The sequence below is a fragment of the Colobus angolensis genome, unplaced genomic scaffold (genome assembly GCF_000951035.1).
Source record: "Colobus angolensis palliatus isolate OR3802 unplaced genomic scaffold, Cang.pa_1.0 Scaffold84, whole genome shotgun sequence".
Lineage (NCBI taxonomy): Eukaryota > Metazoa > Chordata > Mammalia > Primates > Cercopithecidae > Colobus > Colobus angolensis.
The window spans coordinates 5,131,273-5,146,142 of NW_012122265.1; the positions used below are offsets into that span (position 1 = coordinate 5,131,273).

Genomic DNA, 14,870 nt, shown 5'->3' on the forward strand with positions numbered 1-14,870 from the left:
CTGGGATGCAAGGCATGACTGAAGTTTGCTATCTCATAGAAAGTAGATAAGAAATGACTCTTTGCTAAGGTCAACACTTGATTAGATAGAGGAATAGCAAGTGTGAAGGCCCTGTCTGGCAGCATAGTAAATCTATTCAATCTCTACTAGTGTTTATTAACTGGGGGTGATACTGCCCTCAAGAAACATTTGGAAATAGGAGGAGGTAGGTATTTTGAGTTTTCACATTGATATTAAATAAGATAGGTGAGGGGTGGGATGGACACACTAACCTACAATGCCCAGGAGAAGTTCAAAGAATTGAAAGAATTGAGCTGCCCAAAATACCCATTAAATTTTTGCTGGGAATTACAGCATTTTTGGTTTTGCTTTTAAATTGCTCTCATAATATTATCAAATGTCAATGAATAAAAGACTGTATAAATTATTTATGATGCAATCATGTAACAAACAGGATGGTATGTTGTGTAAATTTAACTTATCTTAATTCAACTATATACTTTCAATCTCATTTTCTCCAATATGCTGATTCATCAAATTTCATATGAGATAGGCTAGGTCTCAATTTAAGAATTCAGGTGACATTTATTCCACAACGGACTCTTCTGCCTTGTACAGTATACAAACACCTTGGATGGGAATTGGCATACATTAGCCATCAAATCAATTAGAGAAACCTTTCCCCATTCTAATGTGGTAACAGTTCGCATCTCCCAATTTCTCTGACTGACAATGATCTCAGGTTTTACAATCAGCTCAAAAGATACCTTTTCCATGAGGTTTTTCCTAACTTTCCCAGTTGTTTACTACTCAGTACCGCTATAGCAACCTGATATCTTCTCCACAAGCACGCTTATCAGACATACAGGCTTTTGTTTACCTATCTCACAAACTAAACTATAAGCTCTTCCGGGAAAACAACTACCTTACCCATCCATCTTTGTATCTCCGGCGCCTAGTACAGTGCACACTGCCTAGCAGGCGTTCAATTAATGATTGCAGAAGAAATGGAGAATGATCTCCAAGTTAAGCAAAGAATATATCAAACTCAAAAATGTACGTTTAAAAACCTAAGACTCTAGAAATCGGCTGCATGAGCTGGGTTAAAGCAGAAAATAGGACCGGAATGCTGGTAGGTAGAGAAATCTCTACCTGACTTTTTCAAGTACGTCCTGAAAAGTATCAACTTCAGTGTTTCGATGCAACATTGGCCACATGCAGGAGTAAAGATAACACTTCTCGTGGTCTCTTCCTACCACGAGATCCCGAAACCCATACCCCCACCCCAAATCCGGGAAATCTCACTTTGGGGATCCCAGGACCCCAAGTTCCCTAGATGAGGCTCTCACCTTCCCATTCGTGGGAGGCTCCTGGATGTAGATGTTGCTCATCCTTGTCAGTACAAAGGACTTTGCTCCTTATGAGGGATAAGAGCGGACGGCCGGTCACTAAAGCTGTCCGCCTACGAGTACACTCTTCCTTAAGTCGAGTGGTGCAGGAAAGCTTCAGTTTGTCAATATCACGCAAGACGGGGACACCAAACACTATCCTTGCCCAAAGGAGCCCCTCACGGACGCCGCCATGTTGTTACCGGACCCGAGCACCGCTAACCCTGAGAAGGGTTATTCCAGTGTACTTCAGGGAACGAGAGAAGTCTGTAAAGTTATTATAGCTTAATGTAACTTGTGTTACAATATTAGAAGGGACACTTCCTAAGTCTTGGCGGTGTTTACACTACTCGCGTGTGCAGATCAAACTGAACCCCCCCAAAAAACTACCAGTAATGGTTCGGACCATGTGTCTTCTGCAATATGACTCGTCCGGAAACTGCATCCGCGTCTACTGGTTCTGCTGCCGCTAGAAACGTACAGGGCCTTCCCCACCGTAGCGAAGGTGCTGCTGCGCTGGGGGAAGGAAAACGGCGCTTTGGCTGTGCCTTGTTCTCGCAGCTGGCGGGAAGCAAGCGCCACTTCGAAAGCCGGAGGCTCAAGTGACCCCTCTTACCACTATCATGGCAGTCCCAGGTAAGGAGCAATTACAGGGCCTCTGCGTTCGAAATCCGAAGGGAGCGCAAGGGAGGGTAGGGTAGGGTGCGGGGTGTGGGGATCAGCGCCCATGGGGATTTAGGCGGAGGCCTTAAAATTCACAGGTTTGTTTTGTTTACATGAAAAAGTTTACACTTCAAAGATACACTCTGAAGGAAAGAAAGTAAACTGTCTTCCCGCAGGAGCCAAGCCCCAGCTGCATGGGATTACAGGGAAAGTGTATTGTGGAAGGGAGGGAGGAGGGAGAAACTGTAACTGTGGGCCTAAGGGGGCTAGCAGCCAAGAAAAACTACCTTAACTGTGGTATGGCTTAAAACTAAAATTTGAAGTGGGAACACTTGGCCGACCCAGGTAACCAGAGGCGTCCTAGAAGTCGCTAGGACCCACCGGGTGTCCGGGTTCTACCCCTAGCTCTTCCTGTTGTATGTATGTAGCTGCTCCGTGGCCATAGATTGGTCGCTTTGTGCTTCCGGGCCTCAGTTTCCTTATAAAAAGAAGGAGCTTTGTTGAATTATATATAAGATTTATTCTAACTCGCAAATTCTGTATCCAGAAGTTACTGACCTAAAAACGGTGAACTCTGCAGAATAATTACTTAAAAGATTTTCTCGTCCTCAACTACCAGCTTACTTGGAAGTTCTAGTAGCTGAGAGCATCTCCTCAAACCGGCTTTGCCACTGCAGAACAGTGGTTGCAGGAGACATTTTCAGAAATATACACTCCTACACCCCACCTCCCAACTTGGAAATTCACAGTGCACCTTAGTAATAGAAAAGATTCTGAGAATTACTATGGTTCAGAGCCCTAACTTTGTTTAAACCTGCCCCTCCCAGTATTATTTGACCAGATTCTTTGTTCTGTGGCAGCCTTTTTGAACATCTTTCTACAGATAGGTGTTACTGGAACACTGTGTATTTGTACTAACTGCAGTTTGCGGAGGAATACATCTGGAACTGTGAGAGAGGAAATATATACTCTTTATTAAGCCTACTGTGTGCCAGACACTGGTACTAGGCATTGAAAATACAGTGGTGAGCAAGGTAGATATGGTTACGCTTCACACAGAACTTAGAATTTAGCAGTGAAGAGAGAGAAATTTATACAAAGTGGGGCAACTGCCATGACAAGGAAAATACAAGGCCTTAGGATGCACAAAGTTAGGCCACCAGACACATACAGGATGGGCAGAAGGACTTTCCAAAGGATGTAGCACTTAGGAGGTGATCTAAATTATAGGAGGGGTGGCTTGAAGGGAGAGGAGACTGCAGTTGGAGGAACAGGATACGTAAAGGAAGAGGAAATATGTGAGAAGAGGAAATGAAAGATGTTATTGGATGGAACTCAAATACAAATGGGAGATAAGTGAGAAATTAAGTAGAGAGATAGTAACTGTAGTAAATATTGACTAGTATTTATGTGTCAAATATGTCAGATACTGTATCAAACATTGTATTCTATCATTTAATATTCATAACTGAACTTTGAAATGAGTATTAATATTCCCATTTTACAGATGAGGACACTGAGGGACAAAGAAATCCAGTAATTTGTCTATTATGAGACAGCTAGTAAGCAAGAAGTCAGTCTGGTTCCTCTAGACTGTGCGCTTCATTCATTTTGCCATCGTATAGGTTAACTTCCAAGGTAGTTTCCAGCTCTTTAAGGACCTGTAGACCATGAAAAGAGGTTTGGCGTTATCCTACGAATGGTAGGAAGCCATTTAAGGGTTTTAAAGCAGATTCACATTTCGGAAAGATAATTCTGGCTAGAAAGTAGATTGGAGACAAAGTTTACCGGTTAGGAGTAATTCTGGTGAGTTATGATGTGTGGCTAAGATGTGGTCTCAATAGGTAAGGAGAGAAGCGGATAAATTGAAGATACATTTTTGATGGTAGAATCACTAGGAGTTGATGATTGATTCACTATGGGTAGGTAAAAGAGGAAATGAGGTTCACCTGGGTTTTACTGTTAAGCAATTGGGTGGGGCTATTTACTGATATGACAACACCTCACAAGGGCAGGGATTAAGGGGATGATGACATCTTATTTGGGGCTTGTTGTGTTGAGGCTAGTCAGACATAGGAATGCAAATAGTTAATAGTAAGAGATATAATTTGTAGCTTAGGAAAGAGGTCAAAGACAATGATTTGGGTGTTACCCGCACACATAATAGGAGGTAAGGCTATGGGAGTGGAGCACTCTGCTTAAATGGTGTGTAGAATGTGAACGGAAGGTCTGGCTGAAGCCTGGTCAACATCTACGAGGCCAGCCGCGAAAGATAAACCTACATGGTAGATTGCCTAGGCATCCTGATAGGCCAAATCAGCTCTGGTGGTCTTTGTACCACACAGCTGCACTCAAAGTTGACCCGTTATCATGACTGCTCATTTCATTACTTGAACAAGCCTTTTGGGCACCTGTGTGATATGGGCACCCTGGAGGAAACAGTGCCATAGTCTGTGCCCTCATAAAACTTTAAGGAGTACATGAAAATGTGCTACTTAAGAAAGGGGACAAAAGTGATTTTTTAAACCCTTATTAAAATTCTCTTAAATTTAGAACAGTGTTATAGACATGTTAACCTTCTCTCAATTCAAAATAATGCTTCAAAGTATAATAATGTAAAATTGTGCTATTAAGCTAGACGGCAAGCTATAGATAAACTGTTTAAACCCAGCAAAAATTGAGATAATAGGTGTGACAGCGCTGTAAAAGTACAATGCAAGTGTCATTAGAAAATACAGATACAGAAAATCATAAGATAATTTCTTGGATGATCGATCCAGACAGGATATTAAAGGAAAAGAGGACTAATCTAAACTTTTCAAGGTGATCATCAAGGAGGACAAGTATTACGTTATGCTCTTTAATTTTAGGTTTAATGGATTCAGTTTGGCATTTCTTGGGGTGATCCTGCTAGTGATTATGACAAGGTATGATTATAAAGTAACAAGGCTGCTTTCTGCAAACCACACATAAAAATCAGCCTTGTCTGTTTTATGATCATGTGCTTCACCTGTGTTTTCATAGCATTGTGTATAAGCTTATACCATTATGTAGGTAATACAATGACATGTAGGCATTTAGGAAAATCTTACTCTTAGTCGTTATTATAGAAATAATATTTGATCACAGGTTTCAGTGAAATTTACTTTCTTTGAAAAACTGCTTTTCCTGTTCACAGTTGTTGAAATTACCTCCAACATTCATGTCAGTGATTCACCACTCTCCATGAAGAGTTGAACTGGCACAAGTGACAATGTATGTTACTGATGTAGTTGGCACAAAACTGTTTTCTTATTATCTCCTTCACTGAAGTCTATAGCCAAGGTAGGGAGTTTTTCTATGGCCAAGTTAACATTTCAGTCTGGCACATCACAGTGAATAAGATTTTTAAAACACATTATGATAGTATCTTAGTAATAGAAGAATTCTAAATTACATCCAATTGCTCTTTATTCCTAAACTAGACTATAGGTAATTTCTTTTCTCTCTAGTCTATATTGCACATTGCTGCTAAAATAATTTTCCCAAATCATATATCTGATCCTGCCATTGCTAGGAGGCATGAACTTAGTTCTTCACCCCATCTGTGAATTTTGTAATTCTCTTCAAGCCACTTAACCTTTTGGAGGTTCAGTTTTTGTGTCTCTATAATAGAGTTGAAGGCTAAGGTTTCTTAAGTTTCTAACGTGTTAAAATGCCAAATCTCCCCATCTCTCTCTGCAAGAATGAAGTGCACACTCCCGAGCCTGACCAAATCACTGTTTCTACTCTTTCCTTCCACCACTTCCCTCATGCATTCTACAATCCTGCAAAAATCTGACTTGGCCAATTATTCTGTGAACCTCTCAAGTGCTTTCCTACCTACGAGCCTTTGTTATTACCTCCTATTTTGCCTGTAACTACCTGTGGGAAGCTTTCCTGATCTCTTAGCTGAAACTGTTGTCTGCCACTTTTTCATAGTTACTAAATAGAGCTCTGTGTCTTTTATGGAACCTGACACATTCTGTCATGGATTACAGCTGTGAGTGCATTACCATAAATAAACTAGTATAATGTCGCTTCCCATGGGCTGCATGTTGCCCAGGACGACTGTGAATGCAGCCCAACACAAATTCGTAAACTTTCTTAAAACATTATGAGATTTTTTTGTGTGATTTTTTTTTTTTTTTTTAAAGCTCATCAGCTCTTGTTAGTGTTAATGTATTTCGGTGTATTCTATAGTTTATGCCCTCATAAAACTTTAAGCAATACATTAAAATACTACTTAAGAAAGGGGACAAAAGTGATTTCTAAGCTCTTATTAAAATTCTCTTAAACTTACACCACTGTTAGAGATATGTTAACCTTCTTTCAATTCAAAATGATGCTTCAAAGTATAATAATGTTAAATTGTGCCATTAAGTTGGATGGCAAGACATAGATAAACTGTTGAAACCCAGCAAAAATTGAGATAATAGGTGTGACAGTGCTGAGATAATAGGTGTGACAGCACTGAGATAATAGGTGTGACAGCACTGAGATAATAGGTGTGACTGCGCTGTAAAAGTACAATGCAAGTGTGGCCCAAAACAGTGTGGCCCAGTGAAGCCAAAAGATTGAATATCCCCGTAGGGGCTTGATTCATCCCTATGGCTTCTCTAACATCGAGTTCAAAATTATACCCATGATAGGTAAATAATGAATAATTAGAGGGTTGAGTACTATTTCTGCTGCTGAGCAGCAGATTTCTGCTCAGCAGCAGACATAGTACTAAACAGATTAAACGAATACAGTCTTCATTCTGTTTCATTAGGTAATTAAATTTCTGTCTCAAACAAATTTCTCTGTCTCTTCTTTTTTCTTTTTTTCTTTTCTTTTTTTTTTTTATTTGGGACGGAGTCTTGCTCTGTCACCCAGGCTGGAGTGCAGTGGTGCTGTCTTGGCTCACTGCAGCCTCTGCCTCGTGAGTTCAAGTGATTCTCTTCCCTCAGCCTCCTGAGTAACTGGGACTACAGGCACATGCCACCATACCCAGGTAATTTTTTGTATTTTTAGTAAAGATGAGTTTCACCGTGTTAGCCAGGATGGTCTAGATCTCCTGACCCTGTGATCCGCCCACCTCAGCCTCCCAAAGTGCTGGGATTACAGGCATGAGCCACCACACCCAGCCTTTCTGTCTCTTCTTACACCGTTTTTCTTCACAGACTAATTGTACTTTGTGAGGCGTGTAGACTAAAGAGTTTTATACGTTTCATATTAGTATAAAACTCATATCAGTAGTTTAAACAGCTCTTTGGTTGGTTTACTGTTTCTCCCTTTGGAGTCAAATGATTATGAAGGCATTTTTTAAATTTTAATTTAATTAATTTATTTATATATTTATTTGGAGACAGAGTCTTATTCTGTCACCCAGCTGGAGTGCAGTGACACAATCTCAGCTCACTGCAACTTCCGCCTCCTGGGTTCAAGTGATTCTTATGCCTCAGCATCCTGAGCAGTTGGGATTACAGTCGTCCACCACCATCCCTGGCTAATTTTTGGAATTTTAGTAAAGATGGGGTTTCACCATGTTGCCCAGGTTGGTCTTGAACTCCTGACCTCAAGTGATCTACCCACCTCAGCCTCCCAAAGTGCTGGGATTACAGTTGTGAGCCACCACACCTGGCCTATGAAGGCATTTTTAATGGGCTATTAAGACATCTGCTATTTCAGAATACTTGCATTGAGAAACTCATTTAGCTTGTTTTTTAAATTATCTTATTAATGAAATATTAATGTTTTAGTAAAAAATGCCTAATTTCTACTGATTTTTCTACTTTGACTTTGGTGCAATATTTGGAGTCCCAAAGAAAGGAGTGTATCTATGAATTTTTAATATAAATGGAATAAAAGTAAAATACTTGGAATTTTACTTTGCATCAACTTAAGCAGAATATATGTATTATATAAATAGATATTACCACTTATAAAATGTGGCTGCAGTTTGAATTTTAAAAGCAGAAGAAACTGAAATTGTCTTTATAGGTCCCCAGATTGTAACTAAAACCATAATGGAGTAACCAAATGTAAAACTTATTACCAAACAAAATTAATCTAATTGACTCTAATCCAATTAAAAATGAAAAGAATGGATCCTGTGACAGAAGTAATTGTAATTTCTAATTAGTACGAAAAAACTTAGTTACTTAAGCTGTATATGTTTAAATTTAAGCGATTGTAAAAAATATTTTAATGAAAATATCAGGCTTCTCTAAATTCCAAAATAGACAATAAGAAAAATGTAATATTAAGTTCTAAGCATCACTGTTAAAGTTCCCAGTGACTAAGTTGTTGACTTCGGAAAGATAGGTGTTGTAAAATTTCAAGGAAATAAATTTAAATCAAATATGGCATTCCTTTGGTGACACTGACCAATCTGAAGCAACTGTTGAGGACTCCATCTTTCTCTCAATTTTTTTCAGTCCTTTTATTTTTGCCGCTTCTTTTTGGTTTTCTCAGTATTTTCTGTTTCTTCATTGCCTGCTGTTAACTTTAAAATTTTTTTCTTTTGTGCTAACTACTAAGATATAATTTACATGTTTTAAAAACAGCACAGATCACAAATGTTCAGCTTGAAGAATTTTGACAAATTGAGTGTGTGTGTATATGCACATGCATATTTCTTAGCTGGCAACTGGGGTCCAGAAAAGTTGCCAGTTCCAACTTCTGAAGTACAGTCATGCACCACAAAATGATGTTTTGGTTAATAACTGACTGCATATACAATGTTGGCCCCATAAGATTATAATACTCTTATTTTTACTGTATCTTTTCAATGTTTAGATACACAAGTACTCACCATTGTGTTACAACTGCCTGCAGTATCAATACAGTGACTTAGGAGCAATAGGCTATACCATGGAGCCTAGGTGTATATAGGCTGTATCACCCAGGTTTATGTACACTGTGACATTGCCACAAGGACAAAATTTCTGTGTTGTGCCTAACAACACATTTCTCAGAATGTATCCGTGTCATTAAATGAAACATGACTGTATTTTCTTAAGCTTATAACCTCAAATCAATAAGTATTTGTTGAGCACCTCTTATCAACTCTACATCATGGTAAGCACTTGAGTTGTATTCAAAATTATGTGGCTACTTGAAGTTACTGGAAGATAAAGGACCAGCCCAATTACCTGATTCCTCCTACCACCACCCAAGTTGTTTAACAGAATACTGGATTCAGAGTAGGCCCTTAATATTTAGCAAGTATAAGAATGAAGACCTCTAAAATTTGTTCCTGACATCATGAGTTGATAAAATTTTATAGAAAGTCTGCAGTGTAGCGTCTCTGAAGAATTTACAAATGCAATCATTGCCTTTTGTCAGATAATATTTACTTGACAATTACTTTTCTTAGTGTTACAGTTTTGTTTGGGGGAGATTTTCCAGATTGGTTTTTGAAAGGGTAATTTAATCACCTTTCACATTTTAAAGGTGCCAAAAGGTATATAGTGACATGTCTCTTAACTCTTTCTCCATCCGGACTTAGTTTTCTTTCTTCAAGTAACCAATGTATATCCTTACAGAGGTATGTCTAATATCTTCTGTAAGAATTAAAGAAAGAGGTAAGAAACATGAAAAGATGGCTTGCCAGTCAGGACGGATTTATTTAGAGAAAACAAACCTGAGAGGCGCCTTCTGGCCGAGTTAGGTCAGAGGCACACTTGCTTACAAACTAAACATTCTTAAAGATTCAGAGTGGGAGAGTTTGTCAGAGGCTTGGACTGCTTCTCTGTCTCTTCCTTGTGCTTATCTGTGAGGGAGAGTTGTGTGTCAGTTCCCATACATCTTTCTGCAGCTACAGGCATATCCCCCAAGTCTGCTTTTATCTTTTCTATCCTAGTGCACCTGAAGGGGAAGGAATGTGCTTATTAAGGCCCACTATTTTACTGGGGCCCATTGTATGAGGGTGAAGTTTGGCAGTTGCTCAAGAGACTTCCCCTCCAACTCCCTTTGGGCCTGAGCTATCTTATCTGTATTTTATTGTCTGCTCTTTCTGGCTGCTTATAATTAGAAGAGAAGTAATTTCCTTGAAATGCGTGAGGCTAGAAAGGGAGCTGGAATTTAAAGTGGTGGTATTTGTCTGAGAAGACAGTGCTCCTACTCTATCACCTTTTTTTATACAAATGGCAACACGCCATTACCTCTGTTATGCACCTTGCTTTTTTTCTTTTTACTATATATATATATATATATATTTTCTTTTTACAGTATATGTTAGCGATCATAACATCATTAAATAAAGACCATCCCCATTATTTCATACCATTATTGATTTAGTCAGTTCCCTATTGATATTTAAATTATTTCTACTCTGTCCCTATTACAAACAGTGCTATAGTGAATAACATTCTATGTAAGTCAGTATGCGTTTGTGCAAATACATTGGGAGAACTAATTCCCAAATGTGAGACTGTTGTATCAGAGAGGTATATACACTGTAATTCTGACAGGTTTTATCAGCTTGCTTTCCATAAGAGATAGTACTAATTTATGCTCCTGCCAGCAATGTATGAGACCCCCCTACACTTCCTTCAGCCTTTTCAATCTTTGCGATTCTGATAAGTGAAAATGGAATCCTAGTATAGTTTTTAGTGTACATTTTACCTGTTGTTTTAAATAGAACTGAGCATATCTCCACATGTTTCAGAGTCATTTCTATTTCCGTTTCTGTGAACATCCTTTGCCCGTTTCTTTCCTATTGGTTACTGGTCTTTTTCTTAGTGATTCGCTGAGATGTATGCATAGGGATAATTGCCCTTTTTTGGTCCTGTGAGGTGCAAATATTTTTTCTTGAGTTTCCATGTGTCTTTTGAGTTTGCTTTTGGTGGTTTTTGCCATTCAGTTTTTTTTCCAATGTCAAATTTATATGTTTTTATATAATGCCTTTTGGATTGCAGATTATGATTAGAAAGGAAAATTTTGAGATGGGCACACTGTATTACTCTGAACAGCCTTAGCAAACTTCCAAAAGGAATGGAGCCAAGAACTGCACAGGAGCCTAAGGCAGGGAAGTAGGTAACTTAGCTGAGTAAGGGTCTCACAGTATAGCCCTACTATAGTCAGTTTGACATGGATTTTGAGTGCCATTATATCAGCCAGGGTCCTTATTCCAAATAATGGAAACTGACTAGTTAAGCAGAAAAGGAAAGATATCAGGTAGCTCACTGAATCTAAGCAAAGCCTGCATAATAAAGGTCAGAAAATAGAAATGACCCAGGGAACCCATATCCAAGATCCTGCACAAGCCCAGACCTGGTTAGGGCTGCTACTGCCAGTGACATCAGTGCCCCTGGAAACTGGATCCTGACAGCAGAATGAATTAACTGTCCCCACTTCATTGTGTTACTTGTCTCAGATCTACTAAGTCAGTTGCCTCAGATTCAAACTCTTGGGTAGAAGCATTCAGTTGCCCAATCATGAATATTAAAGACTAATGAAGCTGAAATAATAATTTAACCAAAGACTGGTGAGGAACTAGCTGATATAAAGTACTTTATTTAGAATTCTGGTTATATTTCCCTGTCATGTAAAAGTTTCAACTTTAGGAAAGAAGATGACCTGCCAGGAAAAAGTTTCATAATTTGTTTATTCTAAAACTATGGGATACTTGAATGATGAGTTTTATCAGTGCCTTTTGTCATGAGTTCAATTCTAATACATGCTGAGATAAGATTATTTCAGATCTATTAGAACATTTTTATTCTGTTGTAGTAATAGTAATGATGCATTTAGCATAATTTTATTCAATTGTTTTAGCATCTACAGTTTCTGTGGAAACAGATTTAACACTGACTCCAGTTCTCTGAGCTTTTTTTCAACATGCAGTTGTTTTCATAATGAAAGACCCTCAGATTATATTATTCATCTGATTTTATTCCAGTCAATACTGCTACAATGTAACATATTTGTTTTTAACTATGACAGGGTTTACGGGGAAACAGTGGGATTAGAGCACAATGCACAAAAGCTTCAATGACACGTTAAAAAAAGATAGGAACCAACACGGTGAAACCCCATCTCTACTAAAAATACGAAAATTAGCTGGGTGTGGTAGCAATCCCAGCTACTCAGGAGGCTGAGGCACGAGAATCAATTAAACCCGGGAGGCAGAGGTTGCAGTTTGCTGAGATTACTCCACTACACTCCAGCCTGGGCGATAGAGCAAGACTCGGTCTCAAAAAAAAAAAAGGGCCCGGAGCGGTGGCTCATGCCTGTAATCCCAGCACTTTGGGAGGGCAAGGCAGGCGGATTACGAGGTCAGGAGATCAAGACTATTCTGGGTAACACGGTGAAACCTCATCTCTACTAAAAAAAAAAAAATACAGAAAAATTAGCCGGGCATGGTGGCGGGCACCTGTAGTCCCAGCTACTCGGGAGGCTGAGGCAGGAGAATGGTGTAAACTGGGGAGGCTGAGCTTGCAGTGAGCCGAGATCACACCACTGCACTCCAGCCTGGGTGACAGAGCGAGACTCTGTCTCAAAAATAAAAAAAAAGATTGGAATCTCATAGAAACAGTAGCACAGTTTTGCACATGTTAATTGGTTTAAAAAATGCATAATTATTACAATAAATATGACACTTTACCTTTTAAAAGACCTGGAGTTTGCTGTGCAAGTCAGCTTCAGAAGAGTTGCAGTTTACGAGTTATGAAGTGGCAGTAAGAGGGCAATAAGAAATCCATGAAAAGTTGTAACACCAGATGTGGATGGGTGTTCTCAACATTTTTGGTGAACTTTGAGAGATATGTGCTTGTGTATTTTGTATACTCCTGTGTGGTTCAAATCAGCTGGATGCAATGTTCTGCATTTACTTAGTGTTTTATGTGGATGAAAGTCACATTATGCTCAAATGTTTCCCTAATGTATCAATTACATTAGAACAATATTTGCATTTTTAAAAGTATTATAGTAGAAGAGACTGTACTTTTACTAGAATAATTAGAGACAGGGTCTCCCTCTGTCACCTAGGCTGGAGTGCAGTGGTGTAGTCATAGCTCACTGTAACCATGAATTCCTGGGCTCAAGTGATCCTCCTACCTCAGCCGCCCAGGTAGCTCAGACTAAAAGCACATGCTGTGATCAGCTAATTAAAAAACAAAATTTGTAGAGATGTGGTCTTGTTATGTTGCCCAGGCTGGCCCCAAATTCCTGGCCTCAAGGAATCTTCTCAAACTGCTGGGATTACAGGTGCAAGCCATGATGCCTCACCTCAATAATGTATACTTTAAAACAATATTAAAATTTAAGGAGAAAATAACTAATGTTTTAACTTCATAACACCAAAGAAATAGTTTTAGATTATATTTATTTTTAAATTAACACTGTTTTATGTTTGGACTGTATGTATTTAAATATTTAGTTAGGATTATATCTCCATTTCAAGGGTTTGGGAATTATATGCTCTTTACCAAGAAAATGGAATAATAACTGTAATCCCAGCACTTTGGGAGGCCAAGGTGGGCGGATCACGAGGTCAGGAGATCAAGACCATCCTGGCTAACACAGTGAAACCCTGTCTCTACTAAAAATACAAAACATTAGCCGGGCGTGGTGGCGGGCACCTGTAGTGACAGCTACTCAGGAGGCTGAGGTAGGAGAATGGCCTGAACCCAGGAGGTGGAGCTTGCAGTGTGCCCAGGTTGCATGCCACTGCACAAAGAAAAAAAAAAAAAAAAACAGAAAGTGAAATAATACTATACTGGGGCTTTCATTGGTTGATTGAAGCCACTATTGGAGGATAAAATTAGTTTTAACTATATATGCATACAATGGAATATTATTCAGCCATAAAAGGGAATAAAACTCTAATACACGCTATAATATGGATGAACTTTGAAAACATTCTGCTAAGTAAAATAATCCAGGCCCCAAAGACAAGTATCGTATGATTTCCCTATGTATGAAGAACCTAGAAGAGACAAACTCATAGAGACAGAAAGCAGAATACAGATTACTAGGGATTAGAGGGAAGGGGGAATAGTCAGTTGTTTAATGAATACAGTTAGTGTTTGGGATGATGAAAGAGTTTTAGAAATGAATAGTGATGATGGTTGTACAGCATTGTGAATGTACTTAATTCACCTAAATTGTATACTTTAAAATGGTTAAGATGGTAAATTGTGTGTTGTTTATATTTTATCACAATAGAAAGAAACCAGTTTTAATTTGTCTCTGGTATTTATAGCTTCAATATTGCCTGCATGTGCTACTAATTATACGGGATTACTGTATTTGTAAATATTTATCAGAACTGGATGGATATATGGCTAGTTTTTCTCGTCAAAATTTGAGTGTTGAATTTAGGTATTTCTTATAATACCTAGCAATTACAGTAAGTCTTCTGGAATTTCACCAATTCCTATAAGAAATTAGATATTTTTTTCTTCTAATGGAAAACAGGAAAATATTTGTTAACCTTAATGTCCATATATATATATATAAATAAGTAAATGTCTGTATATATATATAATAATAAGTAAATTATTTTACATTTGAGGGACAGGCCAGAGTACCCTGGAATTTCTTCCTCAGTGCTGTAGAATTCCTGGAATGTTTTAACTCTTAACTGTTTACTAGATTTTTTTTTTTTAGCTTTCTTTTATTTTTCAAATTTTATTTTAGATACAGTGGATACTTGTGCAGGTTTGTTACCTGGATATATTGCATAATGGTGAGGTTTGGGGTACAAATGATCCCATCACCCAGGTACTGAGCATAGTACCCAACAATTTTTCAACCCTTGTCCTCCCTCCCCTCCCACTGGTCCCCAGTATCTGTTATTGTCATCTTCAT

At 38.6% G+C, this 14,870-nt stretch overlaps 2 protein-coding genes across 3 annotated transcripts in view; one reads left to right on the plus strand and one right to left on the minus strand.

Moving 5' to 3' along the window:
• The window catches only part of CWC27 (CWC27 spliceosome-associated protein homolog (S. cerevisiae)), a 270,245-nt gene extending 268,625 nt beyond the window's left edge, over positions 1 to 1,620 (minus strand). For both annotated transcript variants that reach the window (XM_011930127.1, XM_011930126.1), the window contains exon 1: positions 1,350 to 1,620. In XM_011930127.1, coding sequence (XP_011785517.1) covers positions 1,350 to 1,391 — 42 coding nt within the window. In that variant the 5' untranslated portion in view covers positions 1,392 to 1,620. The remainder of the gene's footprint in view (positions 1 to 1,349) is intronic.
• A 239-nt stretch (positions 1,621 to 1,859) lies between these two features.
• SREK1IP1 (SREK1-interacting protein 1) overlaps positions 1,860 to 14,870 on the plus strand; it is a 44,655-nt gene continuing 31,644 nt past the window's right edge. Inside the window, exon 1 of the mRNA XM_011930128.1 lies at positions 1,860 to 2,024. Coding sequence (XP_011785518.1) covers positions 2,012 to 2,024 — 13 coding nt within the window. The 5' untranslated portion in view covers positions 1,860 to 2,011. The remainder of the gene's footprint in view (positions 2,025 to 14,870) is intronic.